This window comes from Xenopus laevis, chromosome 7S (assembly GCF_017654675.1).
Source record: "Xenopus laevis strain J_2021 chromosome 7S, Xenopus_laevis_v10.1, whole genome shotgun sequence".
NCBI classification, from domain to species: Eukaryota; Metazoa; Chordata; class Amphibia; order Anura; family Pipidae; genus Xenopus; species Xenopus laevis.
In genome coordinates this window covers 92067402-92079528 of record NC_054384.1, presented here as the reverse complement: position 1 = coordinate 92079528, position 12127 = coordinate 92067402, and the positions used below count along the sequence as shown (strand labels likewise).

At 37.4% G+C, this 12127-nt stretch overlaps 1 protein-coding gene across 5 annotated transcripts in view; it reads right to left on the bottom strand.

The window, feature by feature from the left end:
* eps8l1.S (EPS8 like 1 S homeolog) overlaps positions 1 to 12127 on the bottom strand; it is a 55725-nt gene that overhangs the window by 32595 nt on the left and 11003 nt on the right. For all 5 annotated transcript variants that reach the window (XM_018228071.2, XM_018228072.2, XM_018228073.2 and 2 more), the window contains exons 2-3: positions 7154 to 7191; positions 5480 to 5520 (exon numbers count right to left, since the gene is read on the bottom strand). In XM_018228071.2, coding sequence (XP_018083560.1) covers positions 5480 to 5520; positions 7154 to 7170 — 58 coding nt within the window. In that variant the 5' untranslated portion in view covers positions 7171 to 7191. The remainder of the gene's footprint in view (positions 1 to 5479; positions 5521 to 7153; positions 7192 to 12127) is intronic.

Below are 12127 nucleotides of genomic sequence, written 5' to 3'. Positions count from 1 at the left end.
CCCTCGATATTCGACTGCCGTATTGAAATCCTACGAATATCGAAGTCGAAGGATTTAGCGTTATTCCTACGGTCGAAGGAAAATCCTTCTAATCGAACAATTCGAAGGATTTCAATCCATCGATCGAAGGATTTTCCTTCGATCAGAAAATTGTTAGGAAGCCTATGGGGACCTTCTCCATAGGCTAACATTGGCCTCGGTAGGTTTTAGGTGGCGAACTAGGGGTCGAAGTATTTTTTAAAGAGACAGTACTTCGACTGTCGAATGGTGGAATAGTCGAATGATTTTCACTTCGAATCGTTCGAGTCGAAGTAGCCTATTCGATGGTCGAAGTAGCCATATTCGACCATTCGAAATTCGAAGTATTTTTTCTTCTAATCCTTCACTCGAGCTAAGTAAATGGGCCCCTGTGTGTTATAGGTTTGCCTACTCACTGTTTTGTAAACACTTGCTGTCAGAGCACAAGGTGATCCCATGAATGTCACTGTGTGACATAGCCACTAGGCCACCATCAGTTATCATGGTCCGCTTGATCTGCTTTGGCCATGCCCCATTATGACAAATTCCCATCCATGAACCACTTGTTCTCCCATAAGTCCTGAGCATTTGTGGCCCACAAATGGTATTTTAGTGTATCTTGGTGCTACCTCTACCCCTGGCACCCTCTGATCAGCACTCTAAAAATAAATGCCCCTGTGCTTCTTTTAAGGTCCGACTGGGAGGGCAATGGGACAGAAAACAGAAGAAGCCCTGTTATTAGTGTCTGGTCAATGCAGATTTAGGTGTAGAGCCCAATCTCTGTAATATATTTATATTTTGCTTTTGTTTTAATTTATAGAGGCTGGTAGATCTTGCACAAGCCAACAAGCCCTGCCACAGCATCTATTTCAGGGACCACAAATAAAGGCCCTTGGGCTGGTTAATTTGAACCCGTGTTTCTTTGTCAGAACCGTACATCTAAACAATGAGACTCCTCACGTTCCACCTGCAGGAATCCTACAAATATTGCAGCTTTCAAGATTTCTGTGTTTGATTACTGAAACATTATTCCTTTAATAAAGGACGGCACTTTGATGCTGAACCAAGGCCAATTAAGTGGTGCCAGGAATATTTTCTATGAAACAACCTGTATACCATATGATTTTAAGGATCAGTAAAACCCTAATATGCATTTGAATGTAACAAACTGATACCGTGCAATGGTAGAAACTGCACATTCTAGTCGTTAGAAGTACTACTACTGAAAGTAAAACCAAAGTCTTCTTCCAGGTTCAGCTGTTAGGCTGTGAGATAAGGAACAGATCATTGTTCAGAGGGCTTCTCAGGGGACCGTTGATTTATTCTGATGACTTTACTTTCCCTTTCATATTAAATCATAATAGGTAAGGTCTGAATACTCCTAGCACATACCCTACCATATGATTCACGTAGAGCCGCTACCCATCCACATTAATCTGATCAGATAGATTCCAATTGGTATAAAAAGGATGAATATCTGGTATTTGTGCAATGCAAGGGGAGCTGTGACTACATCAACCCCAGCCTTATTATATATACAGAATGGAGACACACTCATCCATACAGTATTTTGAAATGGAAGCTGCCATATTGTGGCTCAGCAAAGTCTTTCTCTACTTTAGCAGAACAGCACAGTTTATGATACACAAGAGGCACTGCTTGATTCAATTGAAGTTTATAGACGGCTTCTCTGCCAAGAAGAATAAGTGACAGATCCCACATAACAAATATAAAGAAAAGAAGTGCATCTTTTACAGAATAATTATGTTGTTATAAAGTGTATAAAGTATAGTAAAAAACAATTGGATACCTCACCATAACCAAAGTCTACTTTACTACACAATTAGTTTGCTATAACAACCTGTAGTAATGTTGCTACCTGTGCAACCCATTCCAGTAACAGTTCTGTCAATGATGCAATGATTTTGGGAACTTGGGTACTGGGCAGATTCTGGCATTAGCCTATAGAGAGCCAAGCAATCCCACTGTAGTTCCAAAATGCAGCCAGTAACAGCTTGATTGTTGTGGGGCTCATTATGAATGAAATTCTCAACATCCAATGGGCCTTTAATTTTAAACCGAAGTGTCCCAGTGTATATCCTCACATCCAGGAGTTGAGGCTGAAAGTTGTTTGTATGAAGACATTGGTAATCGTAAAGTAAAGTCTTGTTTGAATACGACTCTGTACATCATGACAAACCAGGTAATATGATATGAATGTAACCAAATGATGCATATTACCAATAAATGAGCATTGTGCATGTGGCACAATATGTTTAATAGCTAAATCGCACTTTATAACTGCAAGGGTAAGTATGAGAAAAAGTGCTAAGGTAAGTATCACCTGCACAGCAAGGCAAAGAACTGCACAGGAAGGTATTCTAGACAGAATAATTAGGGAAAAGTATTACAGAGAGAACCTTCTGAGGAAAGTATCTCAGATAGCTCACTAGAGATTGTAAGGGGAAAAGCATTACTAGAACCTGCAAGGAGAAGCATTACTAGAAACTGCGAGGAGAAGCATCACTAGAAATTGCAAAGAGAAGCAACACTAGAAACTGCAAGGACTAGAAGCATCACAGTGATATACAGCAAGGAGAAGCATCATAGAGATAATGTGCAAGGAGAAGCATCACTAGAACCTGTATGGAGAAGCATCATTACCATCTGGAAATTAAAACATAAGAAGAACTTAAGGGTATAGGAATTCTCTTTACATTCCATACACAACTTTTGGAAGCAAATTTCGTAATAGGCTAGAGAATTAAAAAAGGAACAAATCTGCCTTTGACAAACAAAAAGTATGTTCTGAAATGAACGAAAGTTGGTATACATTTTTACATATGTGTATCCTTTTTGTGAGTTGTGGAACAGAAACTGCTAATCAGGAAAAGGCAAATGTATAAAACTGCTATTCATGACCTATCATATTAACATAGTAAGTTAGGTTGAAAAAAGACACACATCTATCAAGTTCAAACTTTTAAGTTTATATATAACCTGCCCAACTGCTAGTTCATCCAGGAGAAAATGAACACCATCCAACCCCTTCTTAAAGCTATATCAGCCTATACCACTGATTCAGGGAGAGAATTCCACATCTTCACAGCTCTCACTGTAGAAAAACCCCTTCCAAATATCTAGACGGAACCTCTTTTCTTCTAATTGGAATGGGTGACTTCTAATAGGAATGGGTGACCAGTGGGTAATCAATGTACAGGGATAAGCAACTGCTGAGCGCAAGAAATGTATCCAATTTACAATCTCATGTACTCAATACTTTAATCCAAAGTCTCTCAGAGATGATGTGTCTACTACAGTTGTATCCAAATTACTTTTAGTTGCTGTCATCATGTGCCAGATATGTATATGTCTCATTTCATTGAGATATTAGAAGTACAAGGGGTTTATAATAAAGCTGGGAGTAGCTCAGATAACCCAACATCTGTATCCTTCTAGTATATCACTAATGATACTGGCTGCTTAACTTCCATGGGATCACCCAAACCACATCAATACAATACAGATATACAGGGATGTATGTTCTCCAATATTTTACATAGTAGTTAATTTTGTATCCTTGATGGACCATTCACATTCACCTAACCTGTAACTATGGCTAGTATTTTACCTTATTTGATAACTGTTTGTTTTTATAGAAGATGTAAAGATGTAGATATTCCACACACCAACAATAACTGCTCCCTATGGACTCTGGCACTAGGGATTAGAGTGCTTTCCTGAAGTCTAGGCACCTGGAATGCTCACAGATCTGCTCTCATAGACACAATATACAGATCACATGATATGATTCATAATAGTTCTCCTTCTGAATATAAGCTTCGTCCTACTGAAATAAGAAACTTTCTAAATACAATCAATTAAAAAGTCTGTAACGTTTCTGAAATAATCAAGTTTATGTTCACTCTCCTCATTCTGTCTTTGGTGTCAGATATTCATTGACAGTTAGATCCAATATATCTTATAGGGGGCTTCCATTCCAATCAGATGAATTGGAGCTCACTCAATAACTGATTCCAGTACAGGTATAGGATCCCTTATCCGGAAACCCGATATCCAGAAAGCTCCGAATTACGGAGCTCCATAGACTCCATTTTATCCAAATAAAAATATATTTCCTTTTTCTGTAATAATAAAACAGTAGCTTGTACTTGATCCCAACTAAGATATAATACATCCTTATTGGAAGCAAAACCAGCCTATTGGGTTTATTTAATGTTTAAATGAATTCCTAGTAGACTTAAGGCATGAAGACCCAAATTACAGAAAAATCCATTATCCGGAAAACCCCAGGTCCCAAGCATTCTGGATAACAGGTCCCATACCTGTACAAACAAAATCTTACAAAATAACTGCACAAATTCTGCATGTAGAGAGACATGATGTCTGGTGATTTTAATAGAGTGAGCTGTAATACATCTTCTAGGCAAAAGGAGCCCCCCAATAAGATATATTGGATCTAACTGTCATTGATTATCTGACACTCAACTCCTGCATGAAGAGAGAATGAAGACTAACAGATGCTGAGAGAGGGAGAGTGAACATAAACTTGATTATTTCAGAAATGGTGCAGAATATTTAATTGTTTGTGTTTAGAAAGTTTCTTATTTCAGTATGAGGATGCTTATATTACATTTTCATTTTCGCAATAGTTCCCCTTCAATTAAAACTTGACACGTGCATTGCCTGTGAATCTGTGTACACTCCATTCATGGCAAGACCTGTTTGTAGAGACCTACAATAAGTACATTGTTCTTTGGGGTTGATAGACTCAATGAAGACTTTCTCTAAACAGGAAGCTGCTGGTTATGGGGAGCTCATGGCAACATATTCCTGTGTGTTCTTGCTCTTCCAGACATACCATTGATTATTTATTCTTTTCTTAGTCATTTCATATACACGGTGCAAAAAATGTGAAATTATAATAATAATTTCAATGTACAATGTTGCCTCTTGCTACTTCTGTTGACACTAAAATGTTCATTTATCCTAACTGGGTGCTCAAGAAACCAGCTCCAGTAAATATACATCATTAACAACAACTACTTGTTCTAACATAGACTTAGTACTATAATAATAAACATTGTAACATAGTAGTACACCTTTTCGCCAAGTTCAGGTTATATGTAGCAAGTCATGTTATTTTGTTTAATGCAACAAGAACAGAAGATCCCAAATTGTATAAGGTATAACTGTCTGCATAACACCTTTCAGCACATGATATGGGGCGGTTAATGCAATTACAGCAACGAAAGCTAATTTGATTAATTGCTATGGGTTACCAACCACAAACATTTAAATTCTCTCTATATACAGACCATATAAACAGACTTTTTTCCCCATTACATATATCTAGATTTATTTGACATATATGAATCCAATGGTTTCTCTTTCTTTTCTACTAATAAAAAGTATTTCCAAGATGGAATATTCGACCTACCGTAAATCGATTTGGCATTTGGCTTCGACACCCCGTTGAGCCTAATAAAATAAGAGAAATATTACATCAACAGACCATTATTTTGTGTTGAGGATAAGCATGAAGCACTGCTGATTTACATAAAGAACCAGGACAGGGACACTGTAGTAATCTGTACCCACTAGTGCAATCCTATCTGATGCCTAAAGGACATTGTTAAAAGAAAAACAAATCCTCGGGTTGGATTTCTGCAACTGATGTATTTTTTATCTTCAGTCCAACTGTACCAAATACCAAATGATAAATGTTGAGCCAACTGCCAGTTTGATACTTATGTAACGGATGCCTTGAAGGAGTAAAAAAATAATAGAAGGAAATAGAAGTGACCAAAACTAACCGTACCTACAAGGTATATACATACAGTAAGGGGTCAATTCATGAACTTCGAGTGAAGGATTTGAAGTAAAAAAACTTCGAATTTCGAAGTGTTTTTTGGGCTACTTCGACCATCGAATGGGTTACTTCGACCTTCGACTACGACTTCGAATCGAAGGATTCTAACTAAAAATCGTTTGACTATTCGACCATTCGATAGTCGAAGTACTGTCTCTTTAAGAAAAAACTTCGACCCCCTAGTTCGCCACCTAAAAGCTACCGAAGTCAATGTTAGCCTATGGGGAAGGTCCCCATAGGCTTGGCTATCTTTTTTTGGTCGAAGGATAATCCTTCGATCGTTGGATTAAAATCCTTTGAATCGTTCGATTCGAAGGATTTAATCGTTCGATCGAACGATTATTCCTTCGATCGTTCAAACTAAGTTTTTGTGTAAAATCCTTTGACTTCGATATTCGAAGTCGAAGGATTTTCATTCCCAGGCGAATATCGAGGGTTACCTATGCTACATACCTAAGTGTATGTAGCATAGGAAGCACAGGGTTTATCTTATTATGCAAATCATTTCATTACTAGAAAGCAGTATTTTTAATTAAAATTGTGACATCACTAAGTGCCATTCATTACTAATTACATCACTATTGCATCACCATTACTTTGATATATTTGACAGGCTAATCATGGCTGTTATGTACAGGTATGTGTTTTCTTATCCAGATACTTGCTATCCAGAAGTTTCCAATTTATATGAAGTCCATCTTCATATAAATGATAGATATTTTCTGTATTAGTAAAACAGTACCTAGTACTTAATGGTCACTAAGCTGCATAAATTCATGTTGATAGCAAATCATTCATATTAGGTTTATTTGATGTTTAAATTTGCAGTAGACATAAGGTATGGTATGTCCAAAGCATTCTGGATAATAGATTCCAGGCATATCACAATAAAATAGAAAATCAAATATTTAATTATGAGTTATTCTTGGTCAGTGTCGGACTGGGATACCAGGGGCCCACCAGAAAACCTTAGGTTGAGGGCCCACTTTCCAAAAGTTATACCTCCTTTCCTCACTCAACCTCTTTATTCTCCTAGTATCTTTTCTCTACATACTATAATCTATTCTTCCATTATTAAACCTCTTTGTTCCCATAAAGAAATAGGGAATGACCATGAAATAGGCCAAATGGTTAGAAGCAAGAGGCCCACTGACACCTGGGCCCAGTGGGAGTTTTCCTGGTATCCCGGTGGGCCAGTCCGACACTGTTCTTGGCACAGGGTACCGAGTACTGAATACTTACAGAGGTGAGGAGCTCATCTTGTCTTCTGTCTCTTCTTTCTGTTGATGAGAAAAGGTTCATTATTCTTATGCTGATAAATACATGAGAAAATAGCATTTGGTTACTATGAGCCCTTTTTAAGTTGAGAACAAAGAGGCAGACTAAGGAAGCAACTGGTATGGGGTCCAGACTCTTAAGGGGCCCTTGCCCGTGCCATCCCTGAGAAACAATCTGATCTACCTAAATACAGATATTCCTGACTCCTAGACCTGACCATTATACCATTGCCACCAAATCACTCATTTTCCATTCCAAGTAACTGCTTCTGAACACACAGGAAGTCCACAAACAGCTAAATTGGATCTTCATGTAACTGACATTGGCCTGTCAATATTTCTTCTGATATCTTCTGATGCTCCATGTAGGGAAGTTCCCCCATGGTCTTTATTTAAAGGGGAACTATTGTGAAAAGGAAAATTTAATATTAGCTTCAGCATACTGAAATAAGAAACTTTCTAAATACAATCAATTAAAAATTATATACTGTTTCTAAAATAATCAAGTTTATCTTCACTATTCCCCTGTCAGCATCTGTTTCTCTTCATTCTCTCTTCATGCAGGAGTTGGGTGTCAAATAATCATTGACAGTTAGATCCAATATATCTTGTAGGGGGTCTCCTTTTGTCTAGAAGATGTACAAGAGCTCACTCTATTAAAAGCACCAGATATCATGTCTCTCTACATGCAGAATTTGTGCAAAAGGCAGTTATTTTGTTAGATTTTATTTGTACTGGAATCAGTTATTTGATTGAGCTCTAATACATCTGCTAGGAAAGGAAACCCCTCCCTATAAGATATATTGGATCATTCATCTGACACCCAACTCCTGAATGAAGAGAGAATTAAGAGAAACAGATGCTGAGAGAGGAATAGTGAAGATAAACTTAATTATTTCAGAAACAATGTAGAGTTATTAATTGATTGTATTTAGAACGTTTATTATTTCAGTATGCTGGAGCTTATATTAAATTTTCATTTTCACAATAGTTCCCCTTTAAGGACTGAAATGTATGCGTTGGACCAAACACAGGCATATTTTTCTTAATTCAAGTTGTATAACTAGAGCTCCAATGACCAGAGGGCAGTACGTGTCAAGGTAAAACCAGGGCAATATGTGTTGTTTAATATATGAAAATGTTCCACTGGCTTCTAAAGAATGTTCTCAGATGATAAATAGGTCAAAGTAATTTCACCTAGACCTTTGCAGGTATGAGCTTCACTCAAACGCTCGTACAAAGCTACTTGTGGCTACAGAGCAACCTGGAGCAAAAAGCCTGATGTGCTAGCAAACTTAGATGTTGACTTGAGGGAGGAATAATGGTACAGGGTGTAAATACAAAATAAAAGAAAAAATAATAATAAGAGCACTTTGAGAAAGGCTAGATTGCTAGCTGAAATGTTAGTCTCTCAGTAATAAACTAGAAACATTTTAAGACCTGAGTGCAGGCCTTTTTTCTCTATATTTATATATATATATATATATATATATATATATATATATATATATATATATATATATATATATATATATCTATATATATCTATATATATCTATATATATCTATATATATCTATATATATCTATATATATATATATATATATATATATATATATATCTAATATATCTATATATATCTATATATATCTATATATATATATATATATATATATATATATATATATATATATATATATATATATATTATCATTATAATATATTGTCCAACCCAGGGAGTGGAGGGCAGCAGTCACATGCAGGTAATGCCTGACATAGGTATGTTATGCTAATGTGAATCTTCAGGTGCCTGTGTAATATAATCCGGTACCTTTTACATAGACCAGTCAGTGTCATTGCTGTGGCTGATTGTTATTAAGATACCCTGTTAAATAAATATACATAACACAGACATTAAGCAAGGTGAGTAAATAAAATATATTATTCAGCTCATTGTTTCATCATCCGGCATATTATCATTGCCTCCTGCCTTTGATTCCTTATAATTAATAGATACTGTAGTATTGGAATGAGTACAAACATTTTGAGAAGGTGGTGCCTGGGTGTTGCGGTGAATGATCAATCAGCTGGACTCTGGCTACAAACAACAACTGAATGTTAATTGGCCTTTTATCCTCCCCATTAGAAAATAATCCTTAGACTTGTGTTCTCCCACAAGTTTATTATCTAAATACATGATAACACTTTCTGCCATGCAAAACTGTCTTTAGGGGGTGCATTTCTCTGGGACTACACATAGAGCCCCCCTGCAAAACAACAGTCGGCAGCTAGGAAGAGAGGGGACAGGAGCTGATGGCCAAAAGCTGTCACAGGCTGCTGTAATACAGAGCTATAGGTTGTCAGTATTATTATTATTCATACATGACTATAACGTGCCAACAAATGCCGCAGCAGTATGCAACGCAATGGTGTATACATCAGAACAGTGATCCCCAACCAGTGGCTTGTGAGTAACATGTTGCTCTCCAACCGCTTGGGTGTTGCTCTCAGTGGCCTCAAATCAGGTGCTTATTTTTGAATTTCAGGCTTGGAGGCAACTTTTTGTTGTATAAAAAAGTGTGTACTGCCAAACAGAGCCTCCTGTAGTCTGCCAGTCCACACAGGGCAGGGATGCCCAAAAGGTAGATCAGGATCTACCAGTAGACCTTTAGCTGGACCTTTTTATATTAAAGGACCATTAACATATTTTTTTTTTTAAAAATTTGGTTCTTTGCAACGAAAAAAAAACACCAAGACAGTTTTAAATTTTAAATTGCAAAGCTTTTATTAAGAAATTAATTACTGATTCTCTGCATGCGCTCCTCTTCAGAAACGGCAACAGGACGATCCATTGTGCGGCACTCGATTTCTCTTCCCTGCCTTGTATAGGCTATAGCCAGGGAGGAGAAATCGAGCGCCGCACAATGGATCGTCGCCCTGTCGCCGTTTCTGAAGAGGAGCGCATGCAGAGAATCGATAAGTCATTTCTTAATAATAGCTTTGCAAATTAGAAGTTAAAACTGTATTGGTGGGGTTTTTTTTCATTACAAAGTAACAAATTTTTTTTAAATTGTTTTTTTATGTTACTGGTCCTATAAGATTACATATAGGGTTGCCAACTTTTCTAATAAATTTTACAGCCCGGTGGGAGGGCGGGAACAAAAAGGGGCGGTCCGTGATGCAAAAGGGGGTGAAGCCACGTACCATGATGCAAAAGGGGCGGAGCAACATCGCACGATGGCCAGAAGGCTGAAAAAACAAAAGTTCTGAGCGAATTGTGGTCGGGCCAAGGGCTTTTTAAGGGTATTACAATACTACATTGCCGGTAAATTTGTAATACCGGCCCCGGCCTTGGCAGGTGTTTTACAGGCTGAAATACCGGCCCGGTGGCAACCCTAGTTACATAAGAAATAAATGTTTAAATATAACACTATTCAATTATATTCTCATAAATCAATACAGGTATGGGACGTGTTATCCAGAATGCTCGGGACCTGGGGTTTCCTGGATAATGGATATTTCCATAATTTGGATCTTCGTTCCTTAAGTCTACAAGAAAATCATGTAAACATTAAATAAACCCAATAGGCTGGTTTTGCTTCCAATCAGGATTAATTATATCTTAGTTAGGATCAAGTACAAGCTACTGTTTTGTTATTACAGAGAAAAAGGAAATCATTTTTAAAGATTTGGATTATTTGGAGTCTATGGGAGGCAGCTTTTCGTTATTCGAGCTTTCTGGATAACGCGTTTCCAGATAATGGATCCCATACCTGTATTTAAGTAATATTTTCCATGAAACAGAATGCTAACAATGCTTTTATGGATGTAGATGATAATGGGACAACATCACTAAAAGTAGATCTCGCATAGTAAAGTAATGTATGGGCACTGCTGACATAATAAACTCTTATTTGACACCACCAAGGAACATATTTTATGCTTGTGATTCTCCTCAACTCATTTTACATCTGAATGTTGCTCATAGGTAAAAAAAAATGGTTGGGGACCCCTGCATCAGACATTCAAATAGTGTCTAATATAGGGGTAAAGACACTGCTGCTCATAAGAGCTTAACCACTGAGTTGACCACAAAGGGGAAATACATGGAAGTTAAACGCAAGACACAAATCAGCTTTCCCTTTAAGACACAAAGCAGCTTATAAAAGTGGCAGCAATTTCAAGGAAGTTTGACAGATTGCAAAATCCAAGCATTGATTGGGGCCACACCAAATGATCACCTTTCAACTGCCTCAAACACAGGTAGCTATTTAAAGACATAAGAAATTATGTGAACATTCCATGTAAAGATTATGGCCACACCAACCTATAACCCCGGTGACAAATGTACGTATTGTTTTTTCCTTAGAGCATGACTGTTATAAGCGCTGTGTTGCATCACTGGAAATTATCTTATTTTTTTCCATGGTAAAATAACAGGCATTTGGCTGAAAGTGCAGTTAGGTCATATCACAAGCTGAGTGATCCACTGGGGGTTTCCCCTTATAAAGAGATGACATGAATCCTAGATATTTCATCAGTGCCATTGAAAGGACTGGATATCCTACAAATGACTAGTGACGGGCGAATTTCTCCAGTTTCGCCGAAAAGTTTTCTAATTTCCTGCAAAATTCTTGAAACAGGGAAAAATTTGTGAAACGCAAATTTGGATGCCCAATTTTGACGCATGTCGGTTTTGACGAGAGTGACTTTTCCTCTGCATGTCCAAATTTTTTTGACGCCGGCGAATTTTTACAGGAGTTTTATAAATTTAATCACTGGCTACGAAACACGGAAATTTGCAGAGAAATTGCGCCTGCCGAATTTATTCGCCCATCACTACAGATGACACTATTCCCCAGTACAGTATGCCCGGCTCCGGCTGCTGTTGAGAAGCTTAGGGGTGTTGGAAATTATCAAAACATTATCACTGTGAGGC